Source organism: Gymnoscopelus microlampas (genome assembly GCF_963454915.1).
Source record: "Gymnoscopelus microlampas genome assembly, chromosome: 20".
Lineage (NCBI taxonomy): Eukaryota > Metazoa > Chordata > Actinopteri > Myctophiformes > Myctophidae > Gymnoscopelus > Gymnoscopelus microlampas.
Genome location: NC_139957.1, coordinates 10682353 through 10706764, shown reverse-complemented (window position 1 = coordinate 10706764; position 24412 = coordinate 10682353). Strand labels below are relative to the sequence as shown.

At 44.2% G+C, this 24412-nt stretch overlaps 1 protein-coding gene across 3 annotated transcripts in view; it reads left to right on the top strand.

The window, feature by feature from the left end:
• The window catches only part of pxdn (peroxidasin), a 96849-nt gene that overhangs the window by 36267 nt on the left and 36170 nt on the right, over nt 1-24412 (top strand). For all 3 annotated transcript variants that reach the window (XR_014599861.1, XM_084045303.1, XM_084045304.1), the window contains exons 5-11: nt 3152-3223; nt 6347-6418; nt 8396-8565; nt 15721-15838; nt 16573-16742; nt 20312-20584; nt 21395-21670. Coding sequence is in view for 2 of the 3 variants with exons in the window: in XM_084045303.1 (XP_083901429.1) it covers nt 3152-3223; nt 6347-6418; nt 8396-8565; nt 15721-15838; nt 16573-16742; nt 20312-20584; nt 21395-21670 (1151 nt within the window). In the remaining variant the exon portion in view is untranslated. The remainder of the gene's footprint in view (nt 1-3151; nt 3224-6346; nt 6419-8395; nt 8566-15720; nt 15839-16572; nt 16743-20311; nt 20585-21394; nt 21671-24412) is intronic.

Genomic DNA, 24412 nt, shown 5'->3' with positions numbered 1-24412 from the left:
CCCCTACTACCCCGCCCGTGCGTCAAACTACCCCCCCCCCCCTTCCCGCCGCCACCCATGCATGCCGTGTGTTCACCCACCCTTGTTATGCCGCGCTGACCGGCCTTGACCTGCCCCCCCCCCCTCCCCCCTTTTGCATGAGTCGCATGTCTAGTCGCCACAGCGACAGATGTGCACTTCCCCCCCCCCCCACCTTGTTTTGGAAGTTGCGGCATGCGATGACCTCTAGCCCCCCCCCCCCCACCTGTGAGATAGTCCAAACTGTAAGCCCTGGGCTTTTCTCCTGTGCTAAAGTTGGAAGTGCAGCCCCTTGCTTCTTTCACTGCCAAGCTTTGATTTCGCACTGCGTCGCTTCTGCTGTTGTGAAGAGGCCGCCATTCGCCTTGCCTGCTTGACCTCCTTTTTAGCTTGTGAGAGCTTGTACTGAGCAAAGCCTATATGCTGTGTGCCGGTGTTGTCTTTATTGAACCAAGTCCTTCCATGCATTTCTTTTATATCGTTTTTTTGTGTAATCAAAACGTAATTGTTGTCTATTTCTGGTATGCACCTATACGGTAGAGACCTGAGGATGAGATGCAGTAATAATAGAAGCGTATTCTCTTTTACCTGTACAGCAATGTTCCACGTAGCGTTTGTATTGACTTAAATGTATAGAATATCATAACATAACTGAAAATAAAATCACCTTAGCTATTTTATGTCTGAATATACTGTTGTAAATCTGTGATTTGTATTGTACATGAATTGTATCTACAGAATGATAACTGGACACTGATCCTTACAAGACATCCAGGGTTTCCTGTAATGATCGTGGATCAGAAGTAGCCGTAGCCACAGACAGTAGCTCATTGATTCGGTCAAAGATGTGGCTCCATAAGCCAACGTGCGGTTGCCAACGAATATGGTTTACGTGCAGCTCCTCCGCAAATTAAACTCGCTTAACCTTGGGGCGACATTGCGACGTATTGTGCCTCGCTGCAACCGCATCAACGGAGAACAAATGGCTAATTCACCGAGCGAAAACCAATTCCAACTCCAGGCTCCATGCCTTGCAGCTGTTTTGAGTTTTTGCTACAGTAATGAAGGGTTTTATATGTGGGTGACAAGTTCTGAGCCCAGCTTGCATTCACTTTAATGTTCCCCCAATATCTTCACTGGGCTCCAGCTGCCAAACCTGCAGGTCACATTTGTTTCGTTTTTTTGTGGGGGAATAACAGGATTGACATTGTATCTAAGATTTATAATACAGTATGCATGTATAAATAACCCCTTGCCTCCCCCGCCTTTCAACCGCTTTACCCGACCAACTGGTTGGTTAGCTGTTCAGCATTTAAAGATAACACAGCGCGACTTGTGGATAAATATAAAATCGGAAAGATGAATGCGTGGAGAAAGTTTAAGATTCCTGACCCACTTCAGAACACTTTGGAAATTGGATTTGTTCCATTTCATCTCGTTGCTATCTGATACTCGGAAGATCAATGTTTGGGACGTGTGCGTTCGTTTACAATGAAATTACTGATCTGGGACTCTCATTCGTCCTGGATGGGAACCAAGAGGAGTATATGGAGCAAGTTTACTGTTGGCACAGACACCTTCATTCCCCCCCCTTTTGTCCTATCTGTCAGCCATTTAACATGGCTGTCTACATGCTAACTAATTGCTCTTGAGTGGGGGTGTGTTGTGTTGACCTTGGTTGCCCTCTGGCCCTGCTAGAGCATGCATTACAGGACACAAGGATCGATGGTCCGTTAGCCAAAGACATGCAAGCTCCCCCAAAGCATGACACAGTTGTCTCAAAGCTTGAGATTTGCTAGAAAATAAAGAGCCTTCTGTTGTGTTCCATTTGTAAAAAAGAAAAAGAAATGAAAGAAAGAAAAAAAAAAGAAACAGGACGCTCCTTGACTGCAGAAATAGAATGCTGCCAGAGGAAGAACTCTAGTATAGTCTGAAACGCATTGGCTGGTGTTGTATGTTGAAAGCCTGCCTGTGTGCCTTGCTTTGCTTTTTGAACTGATCGCTACCCGATGGCGCCATTACATGTTTTAAATGCATGCAAGGATAGCTTCCTGTTCTATATTTTTGTCATACTGTTTGGCCAATTAGGAAGCCCTTCCCCCTCTGTTCTTTGTTATTGCATTTGTTTTAAAGACATGCGGAAAGGTGTTGTAAGTAAGTAATGTTTGTAAGTGTTTAAAGGTTAATTCATATTTCGTTGAACATATTATGTCAAATACTACTAATATATTGCAAAATTATGTTTTTTCAACTGAATTGTGTTTGGGTTTCAGATAAAAAAAAAAAAAATGCCCTTTAACTTTATTTTTGTCGGTTGTGTCAATGCTGCTTAAAATGTGCTTACACTAATAGTTGCTTTCCCTGTCTAAACCAGCACACACCCAACTGACCCCTTACAGTTACCTTATAGCCGTCAGTTGAATTTCATTTCCCTTAAACCTTTTATTTGTTGCCATAAGAGGTCTGATTTATGTTTTCTCAGCTCAAAGGCTTTTGGGGGCATAAATCATGTTTGCATTCCACAAGACTAGTGTACAGACTTTTCTCCGCCGGGGCGATTCAGTCGTAAAAGTTAGCCTTTCAGCTGTAGAATTTCAGGCTCCGGTATGTCAACTGGTCCCGTCTAGGAATGAACGCATGACATGCAGAATCCTCCGTCCAGTTGCAGCTTAATGTGCACATTCTCAGGAGATCTGCTGTTTCAGCAAAAACAAATAAATAAATAAAATGCACCGGACAATGTACTTTGGGAAGAACTGGATGAATTATTATTCACCGCTCATGGTCAAACCATAAGCTGTGAATATTCCAAACACAGGAGCTAGGACACTGTATACTGTATATCGTTGCTGAAACCTTGTATCTCCATAGTTAAACTTTTTCGTAAATGAATGCCCTACTTCATCATACAAGAGTGTCGCGCAAATTTACTGAAAATAGCCGATCTACAAGCTCACAACGGGTCGTGATGCAACGCGTTGTGATCTTGTAGATCGGCTGTTTTCATTATTTTTCCTGAAAAAACAATCATTATAAAAAAGCAAAGGACATACAAGGTTTCCTGACAGTGACGACATGTAACTGCAACTAATCCAGGTTTGCTGTGCTGTGTTGATGCTCTGTTCTCCTTCAGGTACCTGCACTTCAACAATATAGAGTCCTTAGAGCCTGAATCCTTCACTCACCTCCCAAAACTGGAGCGCCTGTAAGTTCATCCTCTTTTGCCTTTCTGCCACGATGCATGTCATTTCATTTCACACACAAATTAGGGGCCATGTCCACCAAGCTGTTTTTTTTTTCTTCCTGAGCACAGCGTATGTTTTGAATTGTCTACAACGGGCTGCGTTTTTTTGGAAACACTAGCAGTGCGCCGTGGCGCTGTGCATTTATTTTGCGCTGGCGTGTTCATGTGTGGTGTTTTCATCTGCATGAAGCTTTAGCTGAAATATTTTCAACTCGGACGTTTTTGGAATCGTTTTTCCAAGGAGAGATCCCTGGGCGACCCCAGTCAATAAAGTACTAGCTTCGGAAACCCATGCCTTTTTTTTTGTTTCAAAAGAAAAAAAGCCTGGGAGAACCTTGCAGGAATGCTGGTCTTAGGACCTTGTTATCTCCTAACCGATCAGAGTGCTCCAAACCCAGGCGCTGGAATCCAGCGCCTGGGTTTGGCTCCGCCCTTCAAGACCATCGATTGGGCTCGTTCTTTCAGTCTAATAAAGTACTGTATAGGGTTGAGGTTAAGTTTGTCTTCTGTTTTTACCTTGATGTTGGACTGACTTTTGAAAGACCCTTTGGAACACAGTGAGTTGAGTTGATTCCACCGGGGTTGAACCATTTCTGTTTCTTTTTTTGAACCAGTTCAGAGTGTTTACACTGAAAGTCGGTTCGGAACTGGAACTAAAATATACTTGTTTTTTCTTGCCCTTAACTGGTAACCAAAGTGGGCGTGTCACTATTCTACAGGTTGGAAGATGCAAATGCAATATAAACAATGTCAAAACCAAAATCTTTAAAGAAAAGAAAAGGGAAACTGTAACTGCCATTGACGATTGAATTATAAGTGGTTAAATTGGCACTCAAGATTTTTCAGTGTGATGAGGGCGGGGGAGTTTATTCTTGTCTGCTTCTCTAATTTGACTGCTGTGCCCTGAAAAAGATCACACTGGGACAATTGGTCAGAGAGACCAGGGGAGCTGAATGAGCTCACATTACGTGCAAATCAAACAGCAGTGTCCTGAGTGGACCTGCTGCTCTCATTAAAACCATGCAGTGAGCTAATTGGATTGGTATTTGCAAAACGGAATTCCTCACAAATGACCAACCAACATGTTTTCAGAAGCATTAATCAGTAATTGCATATCGTCGCTGTCAAGCGGAAACCTCTCATCTCCATGTTTCAACTTTTTATGTTTTGTTCTTTTTCGTAAATGAATGCCCCGGCCTACTTGATCATAACGGTGTCTCACAAAAGTATCAAAAATCTCAAAACTGCAACGTGTTTTGAGGTTGTAGATCTGCTATTTTTGCTATTTTAGAAATAATCCTGAACATGTACAGTTTTGGACATAAGAGGTTTCCACCCGACAGTGACGATATTTTTGAATAATATTCAAGGAGCACCCCACCTCCCCACAACAATTAATTTCAGTAATTTCTATTTTATTTTGTATTCATATTTAAAATTAATGATGTTTAAGCCAGATTTAAGCCAGAGTCAGTAGAGCAGATCTACAAGCTCCCCGTCAATATTTCCCACACTACGCCTATTCTCCTAAATTTGATGGACTCATTTTTGACACATTTTAAAAATGTTCCCTTTGGATTGCTGTAATTATGCCATGGACCACTAGTGGTCACTGGCTGAGAAATGGCGATCCGTCTCATCCGATAGACTCTAATGGGTTACTTCCTAGCCCTGCTTCCACCCCACGATGCTTGTAATCTGTAAACTTGACGGTGCAGATGTACCGTCCATCACCTCTGCTTTTCACACTCCTAAACAGATGTCGGGAGTGTCGAAGAACCCTGTTAAATTCCTGTTTCATTATCTATGTTTACGGGCCATTGCCTGGAATCCCAGGCAGTGCACATGCTCCCCCACCTCCCTCAAGAGGGAGGGGGGGGGAAGGAGAAGGGGAGACACCTGCACACCAGTGGGAATTCAGTGGGAAGGAATTCCCAGGTGCACACCCCTCTATAACTTTTGTTAGGGAACGGCCACCATGGTAACGGACAAAAGCAGTGACTTTGTCTAGATGGTTGCCAAGAGCTTGTCTGGATATCAGCCCTGCTTGCCGGTGGACGTACTGTAGAAAAATTAGAGCTAGTCACACAGCTGTTTTTGATTTACGGCTAATTCTAATAAAAGTGAACGATGTTTTGGGGGGCGAGTCGTCGCGTTCGGGTGAATCTTTCCGTAAACAGGACTTTTCATCTTGACGTCTGCTTTCGATCAAATAAAGTCCAGGGTTATTGTTTTCAGGGGTTTTCAAGTTGAGCGTTGATAGCGTGTCTGGGGAACCTAATCGTATTTCTCATCCAAAATGATGATGCTGTCAAGAGGCATGTCCTCAAAGTATGTAAAGAAAGAAAGAAAATAAATGGACACTATTATTAGCCTGGAGATCTAACATCAAAGAGTTTATTTAAGCATTTAGACCACTCAAAACATAAACATTCCCAGTGTGTGTGTTGCCGTCTCTGTGCATTTATGGTATGATACTGTAGCTACAGTATAGGAATGACTTGGAACAAAAATTCTCACAAGGTTTCTTGGCTTGACCTCAGGAACCCTAGCATCCCTATTCTGGGAATCAATGTAGTAAATAGGGAAACATTTGGCGACCTACAAGCCGATCTACAACATGTTGTGAGCTTGTAGATATCTATTTTCTCTACATAGATTTGGTGTGTGGGAGGGGGGGGGGGGGTGGTATTAGACCCCTTGGGGACCCTGGCCAATGAATAGGGTTTAACCCATTAAAACCGGGAAAGCATCACAGATGTCATTTTAGATTTTAGCGTTGGCTATTCAAAAATGGCAGATATACAAGCCCTGCGAGCTTGTACATCTGCTATTTTTTATTTTTTTTAAGTGTTTCAAAAATGTTGAATAATGTTTTTAACACAAATCTTCTCTTCTGGGGGCCCTGGCACAAATAATTTTCAGATGCTGGTCCGTGGCCAAATTTGACATGAGTAGTCATTTGTACAATCGGCCTCAGGTCTTAAATGGGTTAAATAGTTAAGGGGAGTCGATGCTTTTGAAATAATTATCTTACTCTCTTTCTCTGTCTCTCTGTATTCCTCCATTGTCCTGACTCGGTAGGTTTTTGCACAACAACAGGATCACCCATCTTGTCCTGGGGACCTTCTCTCATCTCCAGTCCATGAAGAGACTGTAAGTAAAAACAGGATGGTGCTCCTAACAGCCTTAACAGCCATTAAGGGGCTAGACAGCTGGTGGTTCTACACCGCGTGAGAATGCTGCATAACTGCACAACACCACACCATTCTCACACTTGGTACCGTCACGTGAACTTTAGCCTATTGTTGTCCTTACTTCCTGATTAGATGACGTCTCCGTGATAATGTTTTTGGACTCTGTTGCGGAGAAAAACCATTAGCTCCGCCCGTGCCCCATCCTACAAAACAAACAGATCATTTTTTTGCCATGTCACAGGCTGAAATTTGAGTAGACTGGCAGTATGGACACAGTGCTATCTAATACAAGGCAGGCTACGCTTCAGAACCCCACTCATCCAGCCAACAGACGATGAAGAACAATCAGTGGTTTTGGCCTGTTCTCGTTGTTTTCATCTCCCATCACTCCCATAAAAAACATAGCTCCCAGGCTCCTGTTAGATCCCAGGCCAGGATGCTTCCAATGAGATGCATGACAGCACACTTCACTTCTGTTCAGATTTGGAAGCTCGCCACTATATCTCCTTTTTAGAGTGGATCGATTAGAAGATCAGTTATGTTTCTATCGATGACAAAATTTCGAATGTATTTTTGTACCGTATTAAATAAGCGATCTTCAACTGCCGGCGCTGAAACACTAATTAAACATTCTCATAGGCTTGTCATGGATAATAGGCACATTGTAGTAGACTTAAAAGCTGGATCAGTGATAAAAGACGAGGCTAAACCGGAGAGACAGATTTCCCACAGCAGGAAGAAGAGTGTCCTCCAACATGGCCCCTGTGAGTGAGTGCTTGTTTTGGGTATGAACTAGGGCTGGGCAGTTTACCGAAACTATATCGAAACCGACATTTAGAACCAAAATAACCGACTTAATCTTGCTCATGTAAGTTAATCAAATGATCGAGAAGCACGCTTTTTTCTTCTTCTTGTATATCAACGAATCGACACAAAAGACTTCGGTAACACTTGCTATGCATCTAATAGATTTTGTATCGACTAAATCGATTAGTCTGGATTATACTTCCTTGCTAAAAATCCGTGCTAAAAATCAAGCCCTCAGAACAGCGGTATAACGGTGAAGTTGCCATCGCCAGGTGGTCAAATCTGAGATTGCAGGACTTCCGCATTTTAAAACGCTACTGCGTGTGCGTCTACCGTTTGAAACGCTAGTGCGCCTGCCTGGAGCCAAATCCAGGAAGTAGAGGTACTTCCGGGTGCTTCATGGGCTTGTGAGCAACTTTCATTGAAATGAATAGGCAGTCCGCCCTCTAGATATATTATAACTCTGCCAAGCCCTGGACTGAACTGAACTGTGTAGGCAGGGCCATGTTGGGCCACACAGCGGAGACGAGACTGCCAGAGAGGGATTTACACTGCAGCTCTCCCTGATCAGCCCCTGTGGCTCCTGTGTGCAGTGGTGGAAAAAGTACTCACATCTTTTACTTAAGTAAAAGTATCGATACTGCAATTTAGAAATACTCTGTTACAAGTACAAGTTCGGTATTCAAAATTTTTAAAAGTACAAAAGTATTGCATCAAAATGTACTTAAAGTACCAAAAGTAAAAGTGACTAAAGTTTTCAAATAATTGTAGTGAAGTAAAATTACAATATTTGCCTGTGAGATATAGTGGTGTAAAAGTATAGAAAATGAAAATATTCCAGTAAAATAAAAGTACCTTAAAATTGTAAAAAAAAAAAAAAAAAAAAGTACTTACTTGAGTAAATGTACTTTGTTACTTTCCACCACTGCCTGTGTGTTTATGTCATTGTGATCAGGGTGGGTTGTGATGTGTCTCTTAGGGCTGTGTCGCTGTGATATATGACGGGGCGAGTGTCTAATTAAAGCAGCGGTCTGTCTTTCCTCTAACATACTGTATATATACTGTAACCCACGTGTGTGATTTTTTTTTTTTTCTCCCCCTTTTTGTCTTTGTTTGTTTTTGCGTTCAGGCGCCTGGACTCCAACACTCTAAACTGTGACTGTGAGCTGCTATGGCTGGCCGACCTGCTGAAGCAGTACGCCGAGTCGGGGAACGCCCAGGCCGCCGCCACGTGCGACTATCCCAGCCGCCTGCAGGGCCGGTCGGTGGCCACGCTCACTGCCGAGGAGCTCAACTGTGGTACGTGTGAGACGTGTGCAAAACGCTAGCATGCAGTACACAAAACACGGTCACTTCTCCTCTCCCTATAGCAACCAAGAACTGTTGTAAAAAGGCAGTGGTGGAGAATGCATATCGCTGTTGTCGGGCAGAAACCTCGTCTTCATATTCTAACCTTTTGTGTTTTTTCGTAAATTGACGCCCCACTTGCTCATACTACAGCATCACAACACAAAAGCATCAAAAGTAGCAGCAGAGTTCCTACTTTTGCTGTTTTTGAATTTGAATCCTGTTAAGCAACAGTTTTGGACGTATCCAGTATCCAAAAGTACAAATTACGAAGTATCATTTTCAGAAATTGTCAGAAATATTCCAGAATTGTAAAAATAGATGCGTTGTAGATTGGCTATTTTCACTATATTTTAAATAGGGCTTAAGTGGTTAATTCGTAATATCTTTTTCTACGTTTCGGTCGCAAGAGTCCCTTCCTAGAAACGTAGTGTCAAAAGTGCAATATTTTCAGTTTGAAAGGTAGCGCAGAAAAAAACGCTAGCAAAAAACGTACTTGCACAGTTCAGACACCTGGGGTGAAGGCGTACATGTTTGTATGCACACGTGTAATCAGCACACACACATACACCATATCTCTGTTGTCGGGCAGAAACCAGATAACTCCAAAATTGAAATGAAATAACAAAATATTTTTTCAGGAAATGTGAATTTATATATTGTCAGATATTTGCATGTGTCATTATATTATCACTACTTTACCCCAATCAGCTCAAGTAGAGTTAGGAGGTTTTGTCCATCATTGATAAGAACAGCTGACAATGCATCACAAGGCATGAATTAATGCCCTGATGCTTCATGACACTGCTTATATAGGCCTACAATAATAAGCAGGACTTTAAATATTACAATAACTTCTGCAAGGAGGGGTTCACAGGGTTGCAGTTTCAGTACAGCTAGCGAGAGAAATGCTATATGAACTCATTTCTTGTCACATTGTTCTCCTCAGAAAACACTATAGATTTTAGAAATAGAATTAATTGTTTTCATAACATCAGCATCAATGCTAAGTTTGATAAACAGGTGCAATGCAATGTTACTTTTAACAGACTACGGGGGGAAAAACCCTGCCTCGTTAAAGTGTGTTTATCTTCCGCTCTGCAGCAGCTCTGAGCTCTGTGTGCCACGCAGGGGAGAGGGGGTGGAGTTAGCTGCTTTGGCCGACAGTTTGAGGGTTCATGGAGTTAGCTGGTTTTGTCAGAAACGCTTTATAATACTTTTCATTGGTTACATTTTTTTTTAACCAACACACAGACATAAAGGGTGTTCAATAGCGTTGATTTATGAAAAAATATTTATAAAAAAGCTGACAAATGGAGTTAGCTGGTTTCTGCCAGCGACGAAATGCAAAATATCCCTGTTTGCGTCTGTGGTTCATCAGGCACCCAGCTGTTTGACCGACTCTTATCCCACCAGCTGGGCCTCTAGCCTGGCTGAAATATCAGAGCTCACTCTCTTACTTGCTCGCTCCATTGGAGTGTGTGTGGTGGGGTGGGCTTGCGTGTGTGGACAAGAGGGCCCTCGAACCTATGTCATTTGTGGTGTTTGTATTGTATTCAGTCAAGTGCCCTTGGATGAATTCTGGGTACTTTAAATTGAGATATTGCAACATTGCATCAAGGTGATTCTGTTTCTTATGGTGCCTGGGGTATGGAAAATTCAATCTGGAGACAGTCCTAATACCCTCGTGTTAGTCTTTTCCTCGTGTACAATATAAGGGATGGAATAATATTTATTTTCGAATTGGATTATTAGTTAGCGGGAGACTTGAGGAGGGCCGAATTAGTGGCCGGGAGTGTAATTCACCTGGCAAGCGAAGGGGAAGTCTACTTTGGCACAAATCAAATTGTCCCACAAGGTAACTATTGCCACAGTCAAATGGTCTAAGTGGTTAAGAAGCGATACGGTTCGCTCTAAAGTCAATCTGGCTGATTTTCAGTCATTTCCTATAACAGACCGTTGGCTCCCGTAGCAGTAAATCTAACCAGCTTAGTCCCTCTCCATTTTCCTCTGCTCCCACTGGAAGCCATTGTCTGGGCGGGCGGGCGGGCGGGCGAGCAGGCAGCAGTTGGCAGCTGAATGTAACCCAACCACACTTAAAACCTCAGCAGCTAATTTGACGGCCCCGACTTGCCCATTCTTGCTCAGTGCAAGCCCCCCCCACACACACACACACACACACACACACACACACACACACACACACTGTCTGTCTGCGTAGCGAGGCACCAGAAGAATGTCTGCTTTAGAACATGATAGAAGCCTTTCCACTCCTCCTTCCCTCCCTCCGTCCCGCCCGCCTTCCATCCCTCTCTCTCTCATTTCCTCTCCCCTTTCCCCCCCCCCCCCCCCTTTTTTAAACGGGGTGAAACAGTGCGCGGTGGGTTCGAGCAGCTGTCAAAACAGCGACACTCCTCGGGATGAAGTGCCACCTCCCCAGCGCCACTGGCATCCCGCAGGGCCTCAGCTCGCATCCTCATTGGCCTCCAATGCGGAGGCTGGGTCGATGCGTTTTTTTTTTAAAACCCCACTGCAATTACCGCCCCTGGCGCTAATGTGGAGTAATGTGGCGCTGAGAGGAGGAGAGACCAGGGGTTGCCATTCACACACGGTCTGGAGTTCAGCGGCAGCGTTCCGTGAGGATTGGGGTTGGGTTTGGTTTGGTTTGGTCGGGCTGCTGCTGCTGCTCGCAAACGGTCAGTGGTGTAAAGTAACTAAGTACATTTACTCAAGTACTGTACTTGTAATGGCTATTTCAGAATGCCAACCTGTTCGAAATCCTCTATCTATATTTTGGCCCTAGAATAGTAGCCACACAGCAGGGTTCTTTAGTCAAGTCAACCACTCTTCTCAGCTACATAAAGTACAATTTTGGGGTATTTTGACTTTACTGGAGTATTTCCAATTTTCTGTACTTTTACTTCTACTTCACTACATCTCTCAGGCAAATATTATGCTTTTACTCCACTACAATTATTTGAAAAGTTTAGTTACTAGTTACTTTTTAGATTTTGATTATTATTACAAAACATACATTACCCACTTCAGCCCTATATACGTTTCGATCTACAAGCTCACAATGAGTCGCATCGCGACGCATTGTGAGCTTGTAGATCGGCTATTTTCAAAATATTTTATACATTTGAAAAGCAGTGAAATGGGACATTCCACATAATGAGTACTTTTGCTTTTGTACTTAAAGTACATTTTGATACCAGTACTTTTGTACTTTTACTCAAGTTAATTTTGAATTCCGGACTTTTACTTGCAACAGACTATTTCTACATTGCAGTATTGATACTTTTACTTAAGTAAAAAAAATTTAGTACTTTTTCCACCACTGCAAATGGTGCACAGATTTATGGTCCGTCCCTCCCCAGTGCATGGTTTGTACGTTAGTAGAGAGAGAGAGAGGACCATTAGAGAGACTACTCATACAGGCTGCATTGAAATGTGTCTGCCACATGTACACTGTGTGGGGTAGGGGAGAGAGCGAGAGAAACTGTTGACAGTTGAGTGCATGAGTTTGTCTCATCCCTAATTTACAATTAGTTGTACGGCCGTGTGTCTCGCCAAAAAAATCCTTTTGATTTCAACCAAAAAGAGTGTTTTTCCTTTTACTTTCTTCAGACACTACAATAAATTAGCCTTTAGTCAGGATGGCTGCAAATGGCATGGGGAGGGGTGGTTTTGGCGCAAGTCGTGTAAAGAACTTTACGCACCAGGGATATGACCGAGAGAAGAAATAGGATAATGCGGAACACTTGCCGACGAATCGTTTGCATCAACACCATTCTATAGTCGATGCCTCGTTCATACCGGTTGATGCCTATAATTCGCGGTGCAGAGGCTCAGCCTCGTTTGGAATAAAAATGACGTCGCTATTGCCGCCTAACATTTGCGTTCTGTATGATCGTACTCATGACGACGCAAACAATAGTCTGAAAATATATATATTTTCAGGCAAATTAAGTGCATGGAGGGAAAAAAAAGAAAAGAAAACGTCCCTGTTGTGGTCTTTAACCACTTAATATGGATGACCGGAGTCCCTCAGAGCTCTATACTAATGTCTTTTCTGTTTTCTGTCATTGCGTGCAAAGCTTTCAATAGCCGATCGACAAGCTGCGACGCGTTGTGAGCTTGTCAATCGGCTATTTTCTGCCAAAGCTTCCCCCACAATACGGATGCTGGGGTTTAAGTGGTCAACACCCAGGATTCAAACCCTGGTGTCCAGCGTGGAAACCAAACATCCACCTCTCATCTCCCTTGCTCATGGGAGACTGACATGGCATACTTCATTAGATTAGTGCTCCCCACTTTTTTTACACCGTTCCATACGAAGGCCAACAGTGAAAAGAAGAGGCCTGTATCGTCGCTGTCGGGGCAGAAACCTCTTAATCTTTTTTTTTTTTATTCTTTTGAATTTGAATCCTGAAAAGTAACAGTTTTGGACATACAAGGTTTCCACCCGACAGACACGATATACTGTAGTTTACCACCCAGCCACGTTCCATCCCAATGGGGTCAGTAGTACCTTATGACCCCCCCCCCCCCCCCCCCCAGGGGGGGGGGGGGGGGGGGCACATAGCAGGAGCTGTGTGATTGGTGACAGGCACATAGCAGGAGCTGTGTGATTGGTTTACTTTTGAGGAGGCATACCTTGTCTCCTCAAAAGTAAGTACGTATGCACGCGCACACACACACGCACACCCACACACACACACACACACACACACACACACACACACACACACACACACACACACACACACACACACACACACACACGCACACACACATTTAACGATTTCCCCCATGGATGATTTGTGTGTGCAGGAGCGCCCTCCTGTCCTAACCCAAGAGACCCCTAAATTGGCCCCATTTGGGGGGGGGGGGACCTATATATACAAGGGTTAGCCTTTGAAGGATCACTGTGCCCTACAGTGCATAACTCTCCCTCAAGTCTATATTGTCAGGTCTTACTGTGTGAGCTTGCAGATGTGTGTGTGTGTGTGTGTGTGTGTGTGTGTGTGTGTGTGTGTGTGTGTGTGTGTGTGTGTGTGTGTGTGTGTGTGTGTGTGTGTGTGTTCGTGTGCGTCGGTCTGAGATGGATAATGGGCTCAAAGGACATCTCCTTTGGTCCTGTATTTACTTGGATCTGGACAGAAATGTTAGTGTTAACACTTCAGGCTGAGCTTTTGTTTGTACGCTTTGGAGTCTGCCCCATGGCGTTACTCATTAGCGTTGATATAAACTTGCATTTGTGTATTTATGCACGTGTGTTTAGGCCTCGTTAACCACTCAAACCCCCGCATCGTAGAAAATAGCAGATTGACAAGCTCACAACGCGTCGCAGCTGCGGCGCGTTGTGAGCTTGTCGATCTGCTATTTTCAGCGAAAGCTTTCCCCACAATAACAGAATATACACTAGCATAGAGCCCTGAGGGACTCCGGTCGACCATACATGGTTTAAGTGGTTAACCACATGAGCCCTAGGGTCCCGATTCTTGGCGTGTCACAAAAAGACGAACAACATTCAGCGGAAATACGCGTATATTTTGACATGACAACAAAGTATAATAAGGTTTAAGTGGTTAAAGACGTATTGACATACTGTACCTTTTTGAATACTTGGCCAAAGAACAAAGACATACTGTAGAGTCTAGTAACAGTGTGGCCTTCCTGTCCTCTCATTAGCCATCAATAGTAAGTTACTGTACCATGTGTGCTGCTTTGTGAACGAAGCCACACAACTCACAATGCATTGTTCAGTGACCAAGCCGCATTGCTACACTGGTTCGTGTGCGTGTCCCAGTCCTCTTAAATCAGTGGTTCTCAAACGTTTTCGTGCCAGGGACCCCCAAATTGATATGTATGTGGCCGCGGACCCCCACCTGAAAATATGTTGTGCCAGGGACCCCCAGAAGCAATGATTTGTGTTAAAAATGTTTGCCTTTTAAAAGTAAGATTTAAAGATTTGCACACAAGATTTTTCAAAAATAGATCTACATTGTAGATCTATTTTTGAAAAATCTTGTGTGCAAATCTTTGTCGTGCTCTTTGTCGCGCTACGAGCTTGTAGATTCTACAAGCTCGTAGCGCGACAAAGAGTGCCGCGCTACAAGCTTGTAGATCTATTTTTTAATAGCCAAAGTATAAAATATGGATAAAGGGGTTCAAATGATTGTGACGCCTTATTAACACATTTTGCTGGGGACCCCCTGGTATATTCCCAAGGACCCCTTGGGGTCCCCGGACCCCACTTTGTGAACCAATGTCTTAAATGAGCGGGCATTTCTTCTGTTTCATGGGGTCAGGCACATAGCAGGAGCTGTGTGATTGGTTTACTTTTGAGGAGGCATACCTTGTCTCCTCAAAAGTAAGTACGTATGCACGCGCACACACACACGCACACACACACACACACACACACACACACACACACACACACACACACACACACACACACACACACACACACACACACACACAGTTATTAGTAGGCCTAATAGTCTATATATATATAATAATGTACTGAGATCTTCGGCCAGGGGTTGGCTTTAGTCTGCAGTCTGTCCTTGGCTGTCTGGCTGTCTTCCCAGGCATTATTACTTATCACCAGCCAGCCCAGCACCCTGGGAGAGACTGGTCAGAGATGGCCTCCAGCTCTCTATGCGAGGCTTTGTGGGAGAGACGCACACAAAAAAACATAATACAGATATGCCCTCATGTGTACCCACTACCCACATCACCTCTTTAACACCACCTTGTCCTGCACAGAAGCTGCAAAATAACGTTTTCCCCACAAATATTTTGTTCCAGGGACCCCCCAGAAGCAAAGCTTTGAGTTACAAATGTATTCAAAGATTTGCACACGTTTTCAAGATTCAAAAAAAAAATAGCAGATCTACAAACACATAGCTCATGTATATCTGCTATTTTTGAATAGCCAAAGTATAAAATAATGGCTATAGCTGAAATCTAAAATGACACAGATGCGTTCCCGAATGGGTTAACTAACGCAACACCAACGCAGTTGGCGTCTTTAGCGTTGTCTCCGTGTTTTCCTCCACCGTCTCATCCTTCCATCTCTCCCCTCTCCTCCAGAGGTGCCCAGGATCACGTCGCAGCCCCAGGACGTGGACGTCACTTCAGGGAACACCGTCTACTTCACCTGTCGGGCGGAGGGCAACCCCAAACCTCAGATCATCTGGCTCAGGAATAAGTGAGACACGTTCACCCAGGACGGAAAGACCCTCAGAGCCTCAGATTGATTGATTAATTGATGAATTGATTGAATACTTTATTAACACACTCACTGCCAGGTATTAATTAATGAATTCATCCGCTACTGCCAGCTTTTTTTTACCTTATTTTGACGATCCATGTAGAGCCACGGAAGCCACGTTGTGAACACGGATGTAAACAAAGGCTGTCTGGCGGAGGGGGAGGGTCTCGTCTATCCACCGGAAACAAAAATATTTTTTACCGCGATCGTCCATTCTGGCTCGTATGGCTCGTTTTCAACAAAAAAAAGAAGAAATGTATTTGAAAGGCAGCGGTTCCGGTAGGGGACACAATGGATACTCTTTGTGTCTCCTACCGGAACCGCTGCCGGTCATCAAATTATTGGCTTAGGAATGCGACAAAAACAAAACAATATCCATGAATTCAAGTCTCCATGGGGTGACTAGTCGATAGGAAAAAAAAAAAGTCATTTTGGGTGTGAGCTATCCCTTTAAACATTGTTCCCAACACATGTTTCCATTGCAAGTGTTGGTCCTTTCTTCTATAGACTAGAGTCCTTGACATCGGTCGACTCCTCACTTAGCCGGGTTTTATACCGCATACAAATTAACAACGAATCAAAAGGGTTTCTGTGTGGATAGGTGACATTTTAAGAAAATTTGTTTTATTGGTATAACTGATCCGGTCTGTCTCCATCTGTGCTCCTGGCAGTAATGCTCTGAACATGCGGGACGACAGCCGTCTGAACCTGCTGGAGGATGGGACGCTGATGATCCAGGACACCCGGGAGACGGACGAGGGGGTCTACCAGTGCATGGCCAAGAACGTGGCCGGGGAGGTCAAGACCTCAGAGGTCACGCTGCGCTATTTTGGTGCACCCTGTAAGCAACTGCATGTGTATATATACCAATCAAATGGGGCGTCCATTCGGTTCCATTTGTACACTCTGGAGTTACAAATGGATACATTAACACAGAGGATTTTACTGTGTAGGTAGTGAATTGTTTGATCTACAGTATATCGTCTCTGTCGGGTGGAAACCAAAACTGTTGCTTTTCAAGGGTGTTGAACTCTGGTGACATCATTTCATTTGAAAGTGTAGGAATCAAGGGGTGCTCAGGTGGCGCATGGGGTAAAGTTTGTGTCCACCACCGTAGAGTCTAGGGCTTCGAATCCACCATGGAGCAAACAAATTGAGGGAGTGTCGATTGGCTGCGTTTGGGGGAGGGAAGACGTGCGGGAAGGATGGTCTTTGTCGCTGCACGTACCTCTACGGGCTGGAGCAGAGAATGTTGAACATGCAGAGTTGGACGGAGGTGCCACATCCTCCCGGTTGGGGCTCCTCGCTGGCAGATAAGTCAGTAGGGGGTAGCAGTGGCAGCACAGAAATGTGTGGGGAGGAATGAATTTGCAGAACGACTAAATTGGGACATGAAAGAGGATTCAAGATAACTGGCTGATACAGAAAGGAATCCCTAGTTGGTGGTAATGACCACCCCAGATCAATGGAAAAAAAACTTTCCTCATTATCGGGAAGGAATAGCTTAAATGTAGGTCTGTCCTGATAAAAAAAAAGGAATATCCACTGTATTGTGCTTCAAATTACAGGTAACAAGAATAGATGTGTGCTAAAACTGTGATTTTGAGACCTAATCTAAGTCATAAGAAGAATATGTATTGGATCATAAACAATTTTATCTATGGAGCAACTATTGAAGATGTCTTGCCAAGATTTGGAGTTACATCACGGCAAGGTAACCACACGGCCCAAACCCCTACCAACGTTTAATTGTGCTTTTAACGTGTGCACAGAGGTATATTAATCTGCTGTTTCTGAGAGGAGTGGCAGTTGAGCTGCAAGGTGCACCGCTCGGCTCCTGGTGTGCGTTCACTATGAGGGTCACCAAGGTCGCCTGCAGAGGTCGGCGGGTCAAATAACTGGGATGTGCCACTGAGCCGTGAGCAAAGCCTGCTGGCTTGCATGGAAAGAACGTGTTCTCCACACACACACACACCCAAACCCATGTCCATACATTCTGTCTGTCTGTCTGTCTCTAACACACACTTGCAAATATAATTTCTGTACTCCCATGTGTCTCTCTCTCACTCAGTCACTCACTCACACACACTCGCACACTTAAATCGCAGTATGCCGCTCACATCTATCAGTTACCCCACTGATAGCTGTCTCCACGGGGGAGATTAACTGGGCTGTCTCCAGGTGACCCCGGGGTCGTCGCCCGGGTGACGGATGACCCGAGGGGCGTCCCCTCGTTAAAGAAGGAACTGTCGCTGAGAGCAGATGTCGAGCGTTTCCTGTCTCCATGTGATTGTAAACGCCAGGCTGCCTTGCTGTGTACATATTTTCCCCTGACCCAACTGTAATCACTGGCCAAATATGGACGGGGGCCCATCCCAGTGTGGTGTACACATCGGAAGTGGTTCGGTGCAGTGAGGGTGGGGGGGGCATTATTTACGGTCATACGCAGTGCAGGCACAAAATTATCAAAAGTAGCAAATCTGCAAACTCAAGCTCCTTTTGATATTTTTTGATATTTTTTATATTTTTTTGCATTTGAAAAGTAACAGTTTTTGGACATAGACAGTATGTCTAAGTTTCCACATGACGATATGCATTAAGTCTGTGAAAGCAAGCACGTTTTGGTAGGGTTTGAGGGATTTCTCTCACTGGTGCGTTATGCTTTTAAAAAGTAAAGTTCTTATAATGACTAAGCATAGAATAGCAGTGGTTCCCATCCTGGGATCTGGTAATATTATAATAATAATAAGTACCAGCCACAGTACCAGAGTTGGGCACATGAACAGATAGCAAGTGCTGTCAGCAATACGGTTAACACGTACTGTGGGAGAGTCTAGAGTCCAGATGTTCTCGAATGTTTCTACATAAACTTTGGATGTTGCCTCGATGTATCAATGATACAAACTCGCTAAGCCAGTGGTTCTCAAAGTGGAGTCGGGGGACCCCCAGGGGTCCTTGGGGGACCACTCAAGGGGCAAACCCCCTTCGCTGGAATTGAAGCTCACTTGGGACCACTTCATCCATTTATACTTAGCTATTCCAAAAATAGCAGATCTACAAGCTCACAGCTTTTGGACATATGAGGTTTCCACCCGATAGAGACAATATGGTTCATTCTTTGCGCCATGCCAATGTTTTAAATGAACGTTTTACGGTCACATGCAAAATTTTACCTATTTTACACTTGAGTTCATCTTTGGAATGAAAAATGTAGCTCGGGTGGGGGGGGGGGGGGGGGGGCATAACAGACATATTCCTTCTCCTGACGGTTTCGCTTACATTTGGGTTGACACTAGGTTTCCCCATACAATAAAATCCTGAGTGTTAAAGTAATTCTGTGTAACATTCAGTTTAGTTTTTGTCTTTTTTAGTGACACCTCCTGACCTACAGCTCAATAGACCATATTCACAAGGCGGCCATGTTTCTATGAAGTCAATGAAAGTAGCCACCCCGGGTGGCGGCACTTTCAATGTTAAATTCCAATATGGCCGCCGTGTGAATATGGTCTATTGTCTGTTAGAACTGTGATTCCCAGAATTCAGTTCGAAACCAAAATCACGGAAGTACCGTTCCAAAAGCGAATGCTGAACGGTCCTTGCACAGAGGATGTTTTGGAATGCATCAAAAATGGGAGCCAGACACTCATGGCTAAAAATTGTGTTTACAGAAGTTGTCCAAAAACACAGTTATGTGGAATGGTTATTGTGATAAATATACCAGTGAAAGATTTATATCAAGATAACTTTTCTTTAATTGAAAACGTTACAAAGTATGACTTTCCTAAGAGTGTACAAAAGGCTTTTACAGTGTTCCCTGGCTCATCCCTGCCCCCTAAGCCAGTGGTTCTCAAACCTTTTCATGTCAGGGACCCCCAAATTGATATATACTTGGTCACGGACCCCCATCTGAAAGTGTTTTGTGCCAGGGACCCCCAGAAGCAAAGATTTGGGTTAAAAGAAATTAGCTTTTTGAAATATTAATAATATTCAAAGATTTGCAAAAAAAATCTAGATTCTTCAAAAATAGCAGATCTACAAGCTCATAGTGACGCGCTATGAGCTTGTATATCTGCTATTTTTGAATCGCCAAAGAGTAACATAATATGTTACACTTTGGCGATTCAAAAATAGCAGATATTATTATTATTATTAATCATATTATGGTTAAATTGGTTAAAATGATTGTGACACTTTATCAACACATTTTGCTGGGGACCCCCTGGTACCCCCCCAAGGACCCCACTTGGAGGACCTACCAAACCACTAAACCATTCAAAACCTGTTTTCTCGCTCTCGCCTTATACCAAATCTCTTTTTCATCCTCTGCTCGCTCCTCTCATCTCCTCTCCTCTCTCCTCTTTTCTCCCAACAACCGCCATCGCCTCCGCACGACGACATCCTCTCCTCTAGCGCGGCCCAGCTTCGTGATCCAGCCCCAGAACACGGAGGTGCTGGTGGGGGAGAGCGTGACTCTGGAGTGCAGCGCCACGGGCCAGCCCCAGCCCCGGGTCTCCTGGACCAAGGGGGACCGCACGCCGCTGCCCAACGACGCGCGCATCAACATCACCCCCTCCGGCGGGCTCTTCATCCAGAACGTGGTGCAGGCCGACGGGGGCCAGTACACCTGCTTCGCCTCCAACAACGTGGACACCATCCACGCCACGGCCTACATCATAGTGCAAGGTGAGAGCTGCACGTTTTGTGGAACGTCCCCAACTGCTGCTTTGCATTACCTTGCATTGGAACTACTTTATGTTTGAGGGAAAACTGGATCTTATCCTCGGATAAAGATATTGTTGCTGCCGGGCAGAAACTCTTATCTCCATATTCTAACTTTTTTCACGCTTAAATTAACGCCCTACTCAATGGATGCTTTTTTTTTAAATATATTTTTTGGGGCTTTTTCTGCCTTCATTGATAGGAAAGTAGGCTGACAGGAAATGTGGGAGAGATGGGGGGGGTGACACACAGCAAAGGTTGTCGGGAACGGGAATCAAACCCGCAACACGCTGTCAAGCTGGATTACCAGCGTATGTGGTATGCGCCTGGACCGCTAGGCCAGCGGACGCCCCAACGCCCTACTTACACCAACTCCTACGCCATTAAAAAAATAATAATAATAATTTTTAAAAAATACATTTGGCAGTCACGGTTTTTGGGCTATTTAGTGAATGGCAGTGAATGAGTTAATCATACTACATCGTCACACAAATGTAGCAGATCCGCAAGCTTGTAGATCTGCTACTTTAGCTATTTTAGAATTTTACTCCTGGAAAGTAACAGTTTCTCGCTTGACTTTTATTTTTATTTTTTTAGAGGACTTCTCAATTTTAAGTGTCATTGTGTAATTGTGTATTTGAATGCATTTGTGAGCCTGAATTTCCCCAAGGGGATCTCTCTCACTCTCTCTCTCACATTGTTTTATAACAAAATGTGACGGGGTGAGTGACTCACACTTAGCCAAAATGCCCCCCTCCTCCTCCCAAACCCCAGCTGTCCCCCAGTTCACGGTCACGCCGCGGGACCAGTCGGTGCTGGAGGGCCACACGGTGGACTTCCCCTGCGAGGCCAGCGGCTACCCGCAGCCGGTCATCGCCTGGACGCGGGGGGGCAGCGCGCTCCCCCTGGACCGCCGGCACGCCGTGCTGTCCACGGGCGCCCTCCGCATCACCCGCGTGGCCGCCCACGACGAGGGCCAGTACGAGTGCCAGGCAGTCAGCGCCGTGGGCACGGTGCGCACGGCCGTGCAGCTCAGCATCCAGCAGAGAGGTAAGACCACGTTGCTGTAGGACACGGGAACAAAAATGCCAGTTGTTTGACTTCATGCCAGATTCTGCATATCGCTGGTGTCGGGCAGAAACCTCGTATCTCCATATTCTAACTTTTACTGTTTTTTTCCCCGTAAATTAACGCCCTACTTGATCACACTACAGCGTCACACAAAAAGTCACACAGAAAGTAGCAGATCCACAAGCTTGTAGAGCTGCTACTTTTGCTGTTTTTGAATTTGAATCCTGAAAAGTAACAGTTTTGGACAAATGAGGTTTACACCCGACAGAGTGCTATTTAAACATTTTAAAATTAATTAACTCTGAGAGTTGTAACCAAATGTAACCAAGTGGACCCTTAAGTGTCCATTCGGTGACACTCTCCGAGATACAAATAGATACTACATGAACACTGAGGATTTGACTGTGTAACATGTACTCTCTTAAAACACTTGTGCGTTTCTTCACTTCTCAATGACCATACAAGTGCAGAAAACAACATACCTATAAAATTTCTATGCCTCCTGTAGACAGATGTTGACAATTTTGCTAAAACTCTTAAAGCAGTGCATCTGGTTTGTCCAATGTAGTTTGTTATGTCCATGTAAAATAAACATAAATCAATCAATCAATCGATTCTTGCTGCCAGACATATTTGAGTGTCGGGTTAAAGGTTTGGGTATAAACACTGTGTATTTGTGTAAGAGGAGGGGAGTGCAGGCTGGTATTAGATGTTAAGGGGGTTGGGAGGAGCGGGGCTGTATCCACTATCCACTAATTTGTCGTTTACACAAATTAGACAGCCTGCCATTAGAGTGAAACAATACAGACAAGTGTGTGTGTGTACACTATAATTATGTTTTTGTCTGTATGCATGTGAGGAACTTTGTCACGCGTTGTATACCGTTGCATGTAGGAATACGTTTCCTGGTGAGTGTGCTCTCGTGCAAATGGGACAATTGTTCCTCTTTCTTTCTGGGTGTGTTTGATAGTGTGTATGTGTTTGCTTTGTGTACGTACGTGTATGTGCGCTGCTTTGTGTGTGCCCGATTCTCGTGTGTGTGTGTGTGTATATATACTGTGAGTGTAGCCAAAATTACAGGCTTGGCGCGGGCCAGGAAAGCATGGAAGTCTGTAATCCCCAGATGACACCATGTTTTTCCATGTAGTAATGCCTGTTAACATGGCCCAAAAGTACATGTTGCATAATGGCCCCAGCACTGTAAAACTACAGCGCACAAACCCACAACCAAGCTGTCACCCTTGAATATCTCTTTTAAGCTTAAGAGTGGCTCTGCAGAGGAAACAGACTAAACATGGAATGGGATAAAGAAAGGGAAGGTGGACGAGATGAAACATGGTCTTCTGTCATGCTTTCACTTTGACAGTTAAGCATTCTTTCTGGATGTAAACTCTTTGTTGTTGTTTCCGGGCAAGGATCTTCCAGTGTCATATCCTGACTTCAGCAGTGGTGGAAGAAGTACTGTACTCACATACTTTACTTTAAAAAAAAAAGTAGCAATACCACAACCATAACAATACTCTGCTACAAGTAAAAGGCCTGTGTTCAAAATGTTACTTGAGTAAAAGTACAAAAGTATTGGCATCAAAATGTACTTAAAGTATCAAGTACTAAAATGTTTAAAATGTTTGAAAATAGCCGATCTGCAAGCTCACAACGCGTTGCAATGCGATGTGTTGTGAGCTTGTAGATCAGCTATTTTCAAATAGCCTATGTATAAAATAGAGCTGAAGTGTTTAATGAATGTTTTATAATATAATAATGTATATACGCAAAGTAACTAGTAACTAAAGTTTTCAAATAATTGTAGTGGAGTAAAAGTACAATATTTGCCTCTGAGATGTAGTGGAGTAGAAGTAAAAGTACTGAAAATTTAAGATACTCCAGTAAAGTAAAAAAAATACCTCAAAATTGTACTTAAGTACAGTACTTGAGTAAATGTACTTTACACCACTGGACTACAGCCTTGCTCCCCGGTCTCATTCCAGGCGTCGTCACACAGTCCTGTAGTAGGAGCATTAGCCACACATTCTTATGGGGCGTTGTGAGAAGCGCTCCCCAGAGTGCCATAACCTCCTGTACCATAAATAAAGTTTGTGTTTTGATTTAACCCATTGAAACCGGCAAAACGTGTCATTTTAGATTCAAGCTATATACTGTGTAGATAGCAATGTACTTTTTTCAGAAAACTCATAGGATTTAGAACAGTGTGTGGTTCTCAAAATGTTATCAACAATTTAGATTTTCTTTTTAACACAAAACTTCCCTTCTGGGGGTCCCTGGCACAAATACAACATTTTAGGGGTCCTTGGCACGAAAAAGTTTGAGAACTACTGATTTAGAAGACATTTCTAGAATCAGCCTGAGGTCTTAATGGGTTAAAAGCAGTTAATTAGTGTGAAACCCTGCTGTCAGATGCCCCCCCCCCCCCCCCCCCCCCCAAACCCACACCTAAACCCCTACCCCCACCCCCCTGCCCGCTTGAGGTCTCAAAGACCTGTGGGAATTTCCCGTGGGCCAGGCGGCTCGCTGCTCTTCGTAATAATGGCAGCTTTGGAGGAATTTTAACGCGGAAGAGGATGGGGACCACCAAACCACAGCCATGACCCCCCCTACCCCCAAGCCCCAACTCCAGACCCCCCACCCCAGACACCCCAGACTCCAGCTGCGAGAGGATTGTGTCATGATCTTTGCTCACTGTGTGACCCAATGAATCACGCT